The sequence below is a fragment of the Nicotiana tabacum genome, chromosome 20 (genome assembly GCF_000715075.1).
Source record: "Nicotiana tabacum cultivar K326 chromosome 20, ASM71507v2, whole genome shotgun sequence".
NCBI classification, from domain to species: Eukaryota; Viridiplantae; Streptophyta; class Magnoliopsida; order Solanales; family Solanaceae; genus Nicotiana; species Nicotiana tabacum.
In genome coordinates, this window is record NC_134099.1 from 1,573,102 (window position 1) to 1,585,147 (window position 12,046).

The 12,046-nt window shown below is 34.7% G+C and overlaps 1 protein-coding gene across 1 annotated transcript; it reads left to right on the forward strand.

Annotated features, from left to right (window-relative positions):
* Nucleotides 1-4,161: 4,161 nt before the first annotated feature.
* LOC107824494 (fructose-bisphosphate aldolase 3, chloroplastic) lies at nt 4,162-8,066 on the forward strand. Its single transcript, XM_016651273.2, has 6 exons — nt 4,162-4,500; nt 5,720-5,989; nt 6,120-6,229; nt 6,355-6,445; nt 6,723-6,992; nt 7,499-8,066. The coding sequence occupies exons 1-6, from the start codon at nt 4,333-4,335 to the stop codon at nt 7,775-7,777; spliced, it is 1,188 nt and encodes a 395-aa protein (XP_016506759.1). The 5' UTR covers nt 4,162-4,332; the 3' UTR covers nt 7,778-8,066.
* Nucleotides 8,067-12,046: the final 3,980 nt, after the last annotated feature.

Sequence of the window (12,046 nt, forward strand, 5' to 3'; positions counted from 1 at the left end):
TTTTCCCCGACCACGGTCATGACCACGACTGGGGCCACGACCTCTTCCACGTTTAGCTTGGTGGAAGTTCGTCTCATTCACTTCAGGGAATGGACAAGAACCAATAGGTCGGCTTTCATGATTTTTCATTAATAGCCCATTATGTTGCTCTGCTATAAGAAGATGTGAGATAAGTTCAGAATACTTTTTAAATCCCATCTCTCGATATTGCTGCTGCAGGAGCATATTCGAGGCATGAAAAATGGTGAAAGTTTTCTCCAACATATCATGATCATTAATATTATCACCACATAACTTCAATTGGGAAATAATTCTGAACATAACAGAATTATACTCACTGATAGATTTAAAATCTTGTAGCCTTAAATGAGTCCAATCATATCGTGCCTGTGGAAGAACGACCATCTTCAGGTGGTCATATCTATCTTTCAAATTATTCCATAGTATGACTGGATCTTTAACAGTAAGATATTCCATTTTCAGGCTCTCATCAAAGTGATGGCGTAGGAATATCATTGCTTTGGCACGGTCTTGGTTTGATGCCTGATTTTTGTCTTTGATGGTGTCTACCAGACCCATCGCATCAAGATGAATTTCAGCATCAAACACCCAAGACATGTAGCTTTTGCCCGATATATCCAGGGCTACAAATTCAAATTTAGAAAGATTTGACATTATTTAGGAAAAGAAAGTTCTTACCTCAGATACTTTCAAAATATTTGCTCGAGATGGCAGAGTCTCGTGCTGATAACGTGTTATAAAATAAAGACTATAAAGTAAAGACAAGTATAGAGAGAAACTGATATATTATTCGAATTCAAACTGATGTACATAATGAACTGAAATCTCTTCTATTTATAGAAGAAAGGAAGCTGCTCTGTAAGCTGCTACTACAAGCTGCTGTGTAAGCTGCTACTACAAGCTGCAGTGTAAACTACTATAAGCTGTTGTGTAAGCTGCTACTACAAGCTGTTGTGTAAGCTGCTACAAGCTGCTGTGTAAGCTGCTGCTGTACCAGATATGGATAATCTTCTACTGAGAGCAATATTTATCCATAACGGAGTACTGAATGGATAAGCTTATTATATCCGGTATGGATAATCTTCTACTGGGGGTAATGTTTATCCATAACCGGGTACTGAAAAGATAAGCTCATTATACCCGGTATGGATAATTTTCTACCGGGGATAATGTTTATCCATAACTGGGTACCGAAGTGATAAGCTTCTTCAGGAAGCTTATTTCCAATATAGTACTAAATAGATAAACATATTTACGGTGGAGTCCCATATGGATAAGCTTCTTCAGGAAGCTTATTTACAACGGAGTACTAAATGAACATCCATAATATAATATATTTATAACATATTTCTAAATATTAGAAAAATAATGGAAAGACTATTTTGTCCAGTGTGAACATTATTTTAAAAGGGTAAAAAAGGCGAACGACATTATTTTTCGCAATTGTTTTGTATGATTCTAGATTTATTTAGGTTTCTGTTCTATATATTTTTCAATTTTATTTCGGGATTTTATCTGTATGATTGTAGTTAATTTCTCTATATATTTTTGTTGCTGCGTCATTGCTTCAGGTACGATTCTCCAATTAGTTATTTTTATGTTTATTTTTCAGATATTACTATCCTATTTTTCCAGAATCTCTAATTAATGGAGAAAAATAATTTTTGCTAAGTGCCAAATTATGAGGTTGACCAACAAGAACTTTGTTTCCCGTGTTAAGTAAATTACAATTCGTACGTGTAAATATCATAATGGGATACAATCTCTATCGCCCACGAATTGTTTACATTCAACCCTTTCTGGGGCAAGCTTCTTATGTCTTTTTTTAATAATTTTTATTGTACTCTTGGATTTTAACTATAGATACATCACTATGCAGACGATGAAATAAATCTCTTTCCTTAAATAGCATAATTCCTTCTAATTTTTAAATGTCTATAAAATATTACCGGAGCATATATTTCTCTCCTTATAAAGAAGTATGTTTGTTCATGAATTGTAAATTTTAGTACGATTTGTTGCGTAGTAAGTTTGAGTTGAGATGGGGATACACTGATTTGATACACATGAATTTGATTGCAGCAACATTTAATTTATAATATAACAATCTTCTTTAATTTTCCTTTTATCAAGAAAATTTTAGAACTTTTCTTACATGTATATTGTGATGGCTTGACATCTATACAAACTAAACTCAATTATTGCCTTTTTTTAATTGGCACTGGTCATAAATATATTTCTACTTAAATGACATAAAAGTAAAGAACTTGATAATTATAAATTTTTCAATCGTCACTCATAAAAGTCGAGAGATAACATTTATTATTTTCGATAACTTACATTTTTTAAATTTTATTTTATAACTCATGTATATTATTCAACAATATTAACATATCTCTTTTAACATTATGTAGTCATTAATATGATGTAGCACAAAACCCCATTACGAAATATTGATCTTTATATAATTTTAAAATATATTTTATATTGAAAAAAATTATTATTTTATTATTTTTCTAATATTTAGAACTTTAATATCAATTAAAATTTTACATATTAATTTTTTGATAGAATTATGCGGGAACTTCGAATATTTAGGATTTTTAAAGCAATTAAAATTATCTTATATAAATGCTTTCCTTATTTGACCAACATTATATCCTTTAAAAAGTAAATTTACAACCATATTATGTAACTTGTAACTATATTAATATCTTAAACTTTAGCTAAATTAATATATTCGAAACTTTGAAGTATAACTACTTTTTGGCTTTGATATATGGACTTTCAGGATCCAAGTGACAACAAGATATTTTTCCCATTATTGGATTAATTTCATTGCCACCATAAGTAAGAACAACAGTGGCTGCTTGTTCATTGAGTATTGTTTGCACTTCTTTTGGCTAAAGACTTGTAGAATATAAAAAATAATTGATAATCTTGAGGTTGGATGCACAACTATTGAGCCATAATTTTTGTAAACATTTTGTAGCTTTTTATATTTCTTTGTTATTTTTTCATCAAGGAACGATAAGCATGATTCAGGTGATAGGTTGGACTCTTCTTTTGCGATAGAAAACTTTTCTTTTCTAATTTGTTGAAAACAATTCCTAAAGTATATTTTATTGATTAATGAAATTAGAATATTGTGCATTTTGCTCACGAGAAAAAAAGACTGCTTCCATTATTAACTAACACCATTAAGTGTTTATGTCTTCTAGAATGAAGTGCGACCATAAACTCCAAGGTGATGGGGTATTGCCTTAAGAATATGCCTTTTCCAAAAAAAAAAAAAACTCTTAAATATTCAAGAGCTATGTGTTTTTGCCCATGATTACTTCTGAAATTGAAGTAAGCAATTATAAAACTGGACAAATTTTAAATTAAATAGATTGACTGAGATGACTAAAGATTTTTACGGGGCTTCCTATATTAAATTAGCTAAATATGATCAATAGTCATAGTTTTTAAAAACTTACACTTTTTTAAAATTTTATTTTATAACTTAACACATTATAAGTATTTTTTGAAAGTTTGTACTCACTGAGATGGGATACACGCGCAACGCACGTAAGAATTCATTAATATTATATTAAAATCTGTGCTTGAGTTATAATAAAAGTGCAAGATATGTTAATGTAAACAAATAGGTTATGAATTTTTAGCCGCAGTTTTTTTACTTTGATATAATCTAAGTGTAAGATATAAAAGTGTAAGAGATATAGCTCGTCACAAATCTAAAATATTAATTGTAATTACACTTTTATCAAATGCATTACAAAATTTAATTTTTAAATAAAAAATTATTCTAAAATAGTAAAGAATCAATGAGTACTTTATTTTTGGATCTTTATGTTATTGAACCGCTAGTGTTATTTAATATTCGTGACTAATTTTCGCTCACTTTCTTACTCATTTATATTCTAAGTATTTTCTTATATATATACTACAACAACAACAATAACGACCCAGTATAATTCCACAAGTGGGTCTGGGGAGGTTAATATGTACGCAGACCTTACCCCACCCCGAAGGGTAGAGAGACTGTTACGGGAAACATTACCTCGGTAAGGAGACCCTTGGATTTTCTTATATATATATATATATATATATATATATATATTATTTGAATGTAGCTAGAGTTGTCCGTACAACATTACCAGCGGACTTTTCGAGGAACCCAAAAAACAACACTCTCCTCTTGTTATAGCCGTCTTCACCAACCCCGAACGTCACTCTCCATTATTTAACAGCAGCTGTCTCTACCAATTCTCAACAAAAAGCACAAAAGAAGAGGCGATTCTCAAAAAAATGGCAGCAAGTTCCAGTCTGTTGAAGCTAAACGCCTCTTCATCTTCATGGATCGGTCAACAATCGTTTGATCAACGGTCCGGATCTTCCTGTCGTTTGCCTTCTTCTACTCGCCGTGTTAATGTTATCCGCGCCGGATCTTACACCGATGAGCTCCTCAAAACCGCCGTAATTTTTCTCTCACTTTTTTCTTTTAAAAAAAATCTGATTTTATCTGTTTGCATGTTTCTTGATCGGATCTAAAAAGCTTCTATTTACGATGCATTAATTTTGAGTTGATTTTATCTTTTTATTTTGTACATAAATATACTGAATTTTGGGTCTGTATTGTCATTTGCTTCACTGAATTGATGAAAATTGAAAAGGTTTAGTTTGTCAACTTTTTTTTTTTATTGATGTTGATATATTTGGCTGTTGTTACATTTATTTGTTTGCATGTTTCGTGATCGGATCTGAAAGCTTCTTTTTACGACTTAATTAATTTTGATTTTGTTTTTTTTTTCTAATTTTTTGGGGTATACATCATTCATTTTTTGTTGTAAGTTCCGCTAGTGTACTGAATTTTGAAACTGTACTACCATTTGTTTAAGTGGGTTGATGGAAATTGAAAAGGTTTAGTTGGTCAACTTTTGTTTTTAAATCCTTTATATTTTGGTTGTACTTACGAATTGGATTCCTTTATATGGTTTATTCTAGTTATATATATCTTCAAAATACTATCTTTTGATTGGATGTTTAGAAATCTTCCAAAGTTACAAAAAAATTGATTCTTTTGGCTTGCTATACTTTATTCATTTGGCCGCTACATGCCTACATATAAACATGCTCATGATGTGCCTGAATTCATATTTAGTTCAGGAAAGATAGATTTTTAGAAAATATTAGCTATTTTAAGGTTATCTTTCATCTAATTAGAGTGATGTCTTGTCTGTTTCATGCTGTAAATAACAAGAAAAAGCTGATCTTTTTGTTTTATGGTAGTTTACAAACCCTTTCTTGAAGGAAGGAACTTTATTGATGGAACCTCATTTCTTAAATTTAATGTAATTTAGCTGCATACACACTACCCTCCCAAACCCTTACCTGATTTTACTGGGTTGTTGTTGTTAGCTTTAAAGTTGATAAAAGTCAGAGGTTGAATCAGTGGGTTCAGAGGAAATGCAATTTATTAAATCTGTGCATTTGAAAGTTTTTTGCATATGTAAACATGGTCCGAGCCACAATCAGTGGGTTGGTAGTGTGTTCACTATTCGAAGTGCTAATCCGCCTCTGAATTAAAAGTGACTTTTCTGTAACATCCTTGTAAACTTAGACAATGTATAGTAGAATATGCTTGTGCAATATATAATGATTTTGAACTAAGCTGATCATTGTTTTGTTGATGTAGAAAACTATTGCATCTCCTGGAAGGGGCATTCTTGCCATTGATGAATCAAACGCAACGTGCGGAAAGAGACTGGCCTCAATTGGTCTGGACAATACAGAAGCAAACAGACAAGCTTACCGTCAACTCTTGTTGACCACTCCCGGCCTAGGTGATTACATTTCTGGTGCCATTCTATTTGAGGAGACACTTTATCAGTCAACTACCGATGGGAAGAAGATGGTTGACTGCTTGCGCGATCAGAATATTGTACCTGGGATCAAAGTTGACAAGGTGTGGATTTTAACCTGTTTCTATGTTTCATGTAACATTTTCTGTGCTTCAGGGATTATGCTGCTACCTTTGTACAAATATTTTGTTTGCCTGTTGAACTCCCAATTTTAACCCTTCTTTTTATTTACAGGGTTTGGTACCCCTACCAGGATCCAATGATGAATCTTGGTGCCAAGGGCTGGATGGATTGGCTTCTAGGTCTGCTGAATACTACAAGCAAGGGGCCCGTTTTGCCAAGTGGTATGTTGTGCCCTTTCTGCTTCCTCTATCATCTTCCTCTTGACCTTTTCCTTGGAAGACGAAGCGATCTAAATGTTTCTGAAGAATTATGGAACATAAATCATATGCGACTTTGAAATTTTCAGGAGAACAGTTGTTAGCATTCCTTGCGGTCCTTCTGCTTTAGCGGTAAAAGAAGCAGCCTGGGGTCTTGCTCGATACGCTGCTATCTCTCAGGTGCTTTTTAGGACTTTTTCTGTCTATCTTTCCAAAGCTATAACAAGAAAATAGGTTTCTCTTACTCAAAAGAAAAAAGATATAACAAAAAAGTAGGAGACACTAAGTCACCAGATTCACCAATTCAAGTATTTGTTGGTCGCACTTTTTTGAGATATTTCCCATCTTAAGAATTTGGAGAACAATCTTTAAGGCATCTGATATGTTTTGGGGAATGAATGGAAGTTTTATCTTTCTATTCATGGATTGCTGAAGATAATTTTCTTACATTCTGCAGGACAATGGTCTAGTGCCAATCGTGGAGCCTGAGATTCTTCTTGATGGAGACCACCCAATAGAAAGAACACTTGAAGTTGCTGAACGTGTTTGGGCAGAAGTCTTCTACTACCTTGCAGAAAACAATGTTGTTTTCGAAGGAATTCTGCTAAAACCTAGCATGGTTACTCCTGGGGCTGAACACAAAGAGAAGTCTTCTCCAGACACTATTGCTAAGTACACACTCAAAATGCTGAAAAGGAGAGTTCCTCCTGCTGTTCCAGGAATCATGGTACAAATTCCTTTCCCTTCTTAACTGATTCCAATAGATAGGAAATATATGCTGTCACATATTCACTATTTCAAGAGGCAAATAATCTTTTCGAAAGTGATATTTTAATCCTCAATGTTCTCATGGGAGCTGCGGTATCTTTTCTCTTTGATTCCTCATTTGTTTCTTTGCTTTTTGTTTCAAACAAATCTCAGTTGAACCCATAAGAAAGGTAAGAGAAACTTCATTCCCAGATCCCCCCCATAATGCCTGGAAAAGTAGGTTGGCATCTTCAACTTGGGGTCCTCATCTGGATAGTGTTGCCACCACCATCATTGTTAACATTTCGAATAGCTTACCTATATACCTATTACCAGGAAAGGGATCCTAAATTATGACATGATTGAATTCTCAGCCCTCTGAAAAAATATTGGAGGCATTATTCTTTTGCTGCTTATTGGTTTTTTTATTCGGTCTCATTTTCTTGGTCAACTATGCTAAAAATCGGTGTGCTTCTCACCTTTCAGTTCCTCTCGGGGGGACAATCCGAAGTGGAAGCGACACTCAACCTCAACGCCATGAACCAGAGCCCCAACCCATGGCATGTGTCCTTCTCTTATGCACGTGCACTCCAGAACACCGTGCTTAAGACATGGCAAGGTCGTCCTGAGAATGTAGATGCTGCACAAAAGGCACTCTTGATTCGTGCAAAAGCAAACTCCTTGGCTCAGCTTGGAAAATACTCTGCAGCAGGTGAAAGTGAGGAAGCTAAGAAAGGAATGTTTGTTAAGGGCTACACCTACTAAGCACTCCGCTTTGCTGCAACTTTATGTACTTTCCAGTTTTTTATTTGAACGCTGAAGAGAGTTTAGTGGACTAATTGCTCTTTCTTCTTTTTGATCTCAAATTAGTGTACTTGATTAATAAGCTGCAAGGGGTGATTCGTCGAAACACAATCCTAGAAATGCTCGGGTTTATACTTTATATATGAGGGACATGTATGTCTACAAGAATGTTTAGAATACCTTGTATTATCCCTATATTGAGAACTCTTTAAATTATGCAATCTTTTTCCAAGCGCTCATTGATTTTAAATTCTAATTTCCTGTAATGCTGCATTTGTTCGTTCCTTGCTGGTTTTATTCATATGTTCATAAACTTCACTGTTTGTTTCTTCTTCTTTCTGAACAGTGACTTGTGCTTTTGATCCTTTAAAAATTCCAGGGTACACGTGGATGTTTTTCAATTATTCCCTCCGTTACAATTTATGTGAACCTGTTTGACTGGGCACGAAATTTAAGAAAAAATGAAGACTTTTGTAATTTATGGTCCTAAACAAGTCAAAAAGGGCTCAAAGTATTTGTGTGGTTATAAAAGCTTTTCATTAAGGGTTGAATTGTAAGTTTAAGCTAAATTGTTACCAAATTTAGAAAGGGTTCATTCTTTTTGGAACTGACCAAAAAGAAAATAGATTTACATAAATTGAAACAGAGGGAGTAATAATTAAGAAATTTCTTATGGATCTGCCTCTCTACACTTCACTTAACTACTAAGTAAACTGCGATAGAGTTTTGAATATGTGACGTGTGTGTAACCCATACATTACTAAATGTGCTCTTGTCGTTAGACCAAAGCCCCGAAGTCTATAAGCTTGATTTGATAAATGAGAGTTTTGAATTTTGAAATCAGATAAATGAAATCACCTAAATATGAGAGTTTGTGTTAGACTTACATTTTGAATTTTGAAGCCACTTTGAGTGTGTAAAACTCCCATCCCAACCATCCTTGATTTCTTATATTGTGTTCTTACATGAGTGCTAGTACCAACATCCTACATCAAACAATCAAAATTAAAAATCTGGTAATTATTTGAAAAAGAGAAAGAAGACATTAAAGGGAAAAGCTTCACCTTTTCTTTAGAACCTTTGGCTTACCCCTTCCTCTTCCAGTACTTTGCTTTGGTGGCTTTGAACTACTAACACTTGTAGGCACTATCAGGCTTGCAGAATGTGTTGAAATACACCTTACTCCATCTTTCAATGTTGTAGTACAACAGTTCATCAACTATCTTAGTCCCCAATTTCTTCATGTCATCCGGATTTTTCTTCAACTCCCACTCATAGGTAGACCTTGCACACCTCCAGAAGCAGTTCCTTCTCTCTATGCCCCTCCATTTCTTAGACCAGTTAGCTAGGATGTGCCTTACACACATCCTATGCTCAGAATTTGGAAGCAGGTCTGCTATAGCATTCTCAAGCCCCTGGAAAAATTAACAATGGTAGTTAGTTTTAAGTGAAACAGCAGTAGAAAAATAACAACAAACTATAAGTTATTACCTTTTGCATGTCTGTTATTATGGTCAGATTTGTACCATCTCCAAGCTGAAGATCACACTTTAAAAGGTTGACAAATCACCTCCAAGTGTGCATATTTTCAATCTCAACTACAGCCCAAATAAGTAGAAGCATCTGATTATTTCCATCTTTGCAAATTGCTATAAGTAGTTGGACTCTACATACCCCTTTTAAAAAACATCCATCCAATCAAATGCATGGTCTACAACCAGCTAAGTATGACTTCTTCATTCCATCAAAACAAATGTAGAACCCAACAAACATTTTCTTCCCACCTTCAAAAGTTTCTTCACTAAGTTTCACTACACATGTACTACCTGGATTAGATTTAAGCAACTCATCCCTATAATCTAAAATCCTGCCATACTCCAGTTTATGATCACCCATTATCTCATTCAACACAATATTTTTTGCCCTCCTACAAACTGTCCTCCCAACATATAATCCCAATTTCTTTCTAATCAACTCTTGAAACTTGAATATTCTAATGTTAGGTTGTTCTTTTATCCTCTCATTGAACCTTCTAGCCAAGAACTTTGAATTACACAGCTTGTTTCTGTTAGTAGGGTCACATTTGTGAACTGGATTGTAGTTCTTGACTACAAAATCCTTAGTCCTAGAATCATAACTAGCAACTAGAAGCCAAGGACAGGATACCTTCTTGCACTTAACCCTCACCCTTGTAGGTTCATTTACATACTTTTCTATAGAAACCTTTTGTTGAATAGCATATTTAGTTACAGCTTCTCTGAAATCTCTCACACTTGCAAATGCAAGTCCAGTTTCCCAGACTATTTTCTTGCAGGTCTTGTCAAATATTACTCTTCTTTGAGTTTTTCTTCTCTACCTTTAACTTTCCGTTGAACCTCCCCTTCACCTTCATCATCAATATCATCTGGATCTGTCTCAAAACTAGCAGCTTCATCTGAGAAGTAATAAGGCTCATCACCACCTATCTTACCTTCTAAACTCTTCTTCTTCCTAGATTCATATTCATCATACCCCACATCTGGCCCTCTCTTACCTAGTTTAACATGTTCTTGTTCAGAAGCACTTTCTTTCCTCTTCTTCCTTTCTACAGTCCTTCTTTCTGCCCTAAATGCCTTGTATTCCTCATGTGTATCACTGCCATAATCAGCTTCTCATTCTTCAAACAACTCCTCATGGTCTGAATCTAAGCTGTTATCAGTGCTGCTACTAGATTCAGATGAGTTTGATTCAGATGAGGAGTTTGAACTATCATCAATAGTAATAGCTGTGGGCACACTATTATTGGCACTATTTTCAGCAGTATTGGATGCCTTTTCAGAAGTTCCCAAACACTCACAACCCCCCAAATCTTGACCAGATTCCTTCTCAAAAGAAACATTACTATCATCCACAACTTTGCTGACATATTCTAATAGAGGGGGACCAGTACAGCTTCTTCAACCAAGTGATCTACATAAACCTCCAAAATATCCCCATTTTTTAACTCTTCACAAATACCCATAAGGTCCCTGTCAACCTTAATTACTACCAAACCAGGACAATTAGGTGGTCTAACATAAATAACAGCAGAAGAACTATTGTAACCAAACTATTTTACATAACCTAAAAACTCAAAATATGAGAACATATCAACATCGACATCAACACAATCAGTAATCATCCCACCAACATAATCCTCCACTGAAAAGGAATGTAACTTATCCATGGAGATTTTTCCACCATGGAAAAACCTTAGTATAACAAGTACAAAAGACATTGAAATACCTGAATATAGTAGAAAATAAACTAATTAAGGATTAATAGTTACTATTAGACCCCTACATAAGAAGTTAGAATACATGCAACAAGAACAACAACAACAACAACAACAACAACCCAGTATAATCCCACAAGTGGGGTCTGGGGAGGGTAATATGTACGCAGACCTTACCCCTACCTCGAAGGGTAGAGAGGCTGTTTCTAGGAGACCCTCAGCTCAAAAACAACAGAAGCCGATATATTAGTACCATAAAAATGCATAATAAAAATGCATAATAAAATAACAGCAATACAATAGATATGAAATACAGAATACGAAATACGAAAAAGATGGCTGGTATAGTAAAAACTAGCAGGTAAAGCCCTGCATCAATAGACGACCAATGACATTCTTAGTCCAACTCCTAACTGGCTAGTCTCACTCTATTGTGATGTAGGAATATTCACAACTCTCCCCTAATCTACAACCTTAATACTCGACCTCCATAATTCCCTGTCAAGGGCCATGTCCTCAGTAATCCTAAGTCGCGCCATGTCCTGTCTGATCACCTCTCCCCAATACTTCTTAGGTCGTCCTCTACCTCTCCGCGTGCCCACTACAGCCAGTCGCTCACACCTCCTCACCGGTGCATCAGTGCTCCTCCTCTGAATACATGCAACAAGAAAAAACTGAAAATTGGTTATTATTACACCTTAAAAATTATATTTCTGTTCCTCGATTTTACATTGAAAACATTACAGTGAAGAAATTTAAAGCAAGCTCAAAACCCTAGATACAGATTATATTAAAGAAACTAAAATAGAGATAACATTTAGGGTTGATGATAGAAAAGGCTAGGGTTGATGTGTTTACCTCCAAACTAAAACAAAGATAATGTTTGCACTTGATTCTTCAGGGACCTTCAACTTCGAACGACTTTTCAACCAAATCGTCAAATGAAACAATTAAGAACAAACGGAAAGCACCAGCAA

Bases quoted from the DNA above. Each gene is read 5' to 3' on its own strand.
- LOC107824494 (XM_016651273.2), top strand. From the start codon at position 4,333: ATGGCAGCAAGTTCCAGTCTGTTGAAGCTAAACGCCTCTTCATCTTCA. The intron at 6,230-6,354 runs GTATGTTGTGCC...TGAAATTTTCAG, and splicing joins GGGGCCCGTTTTGCCAAGTG to GAGAACAGTTGTTAGCATTC. The intron at 6,446-6,722 runs GTGCTTTTTAGG...TACATTCTGCAG, and splicing joins GATACGCTGCTATCTCTCAG to GACAATGGTCTAGTGCCAAT.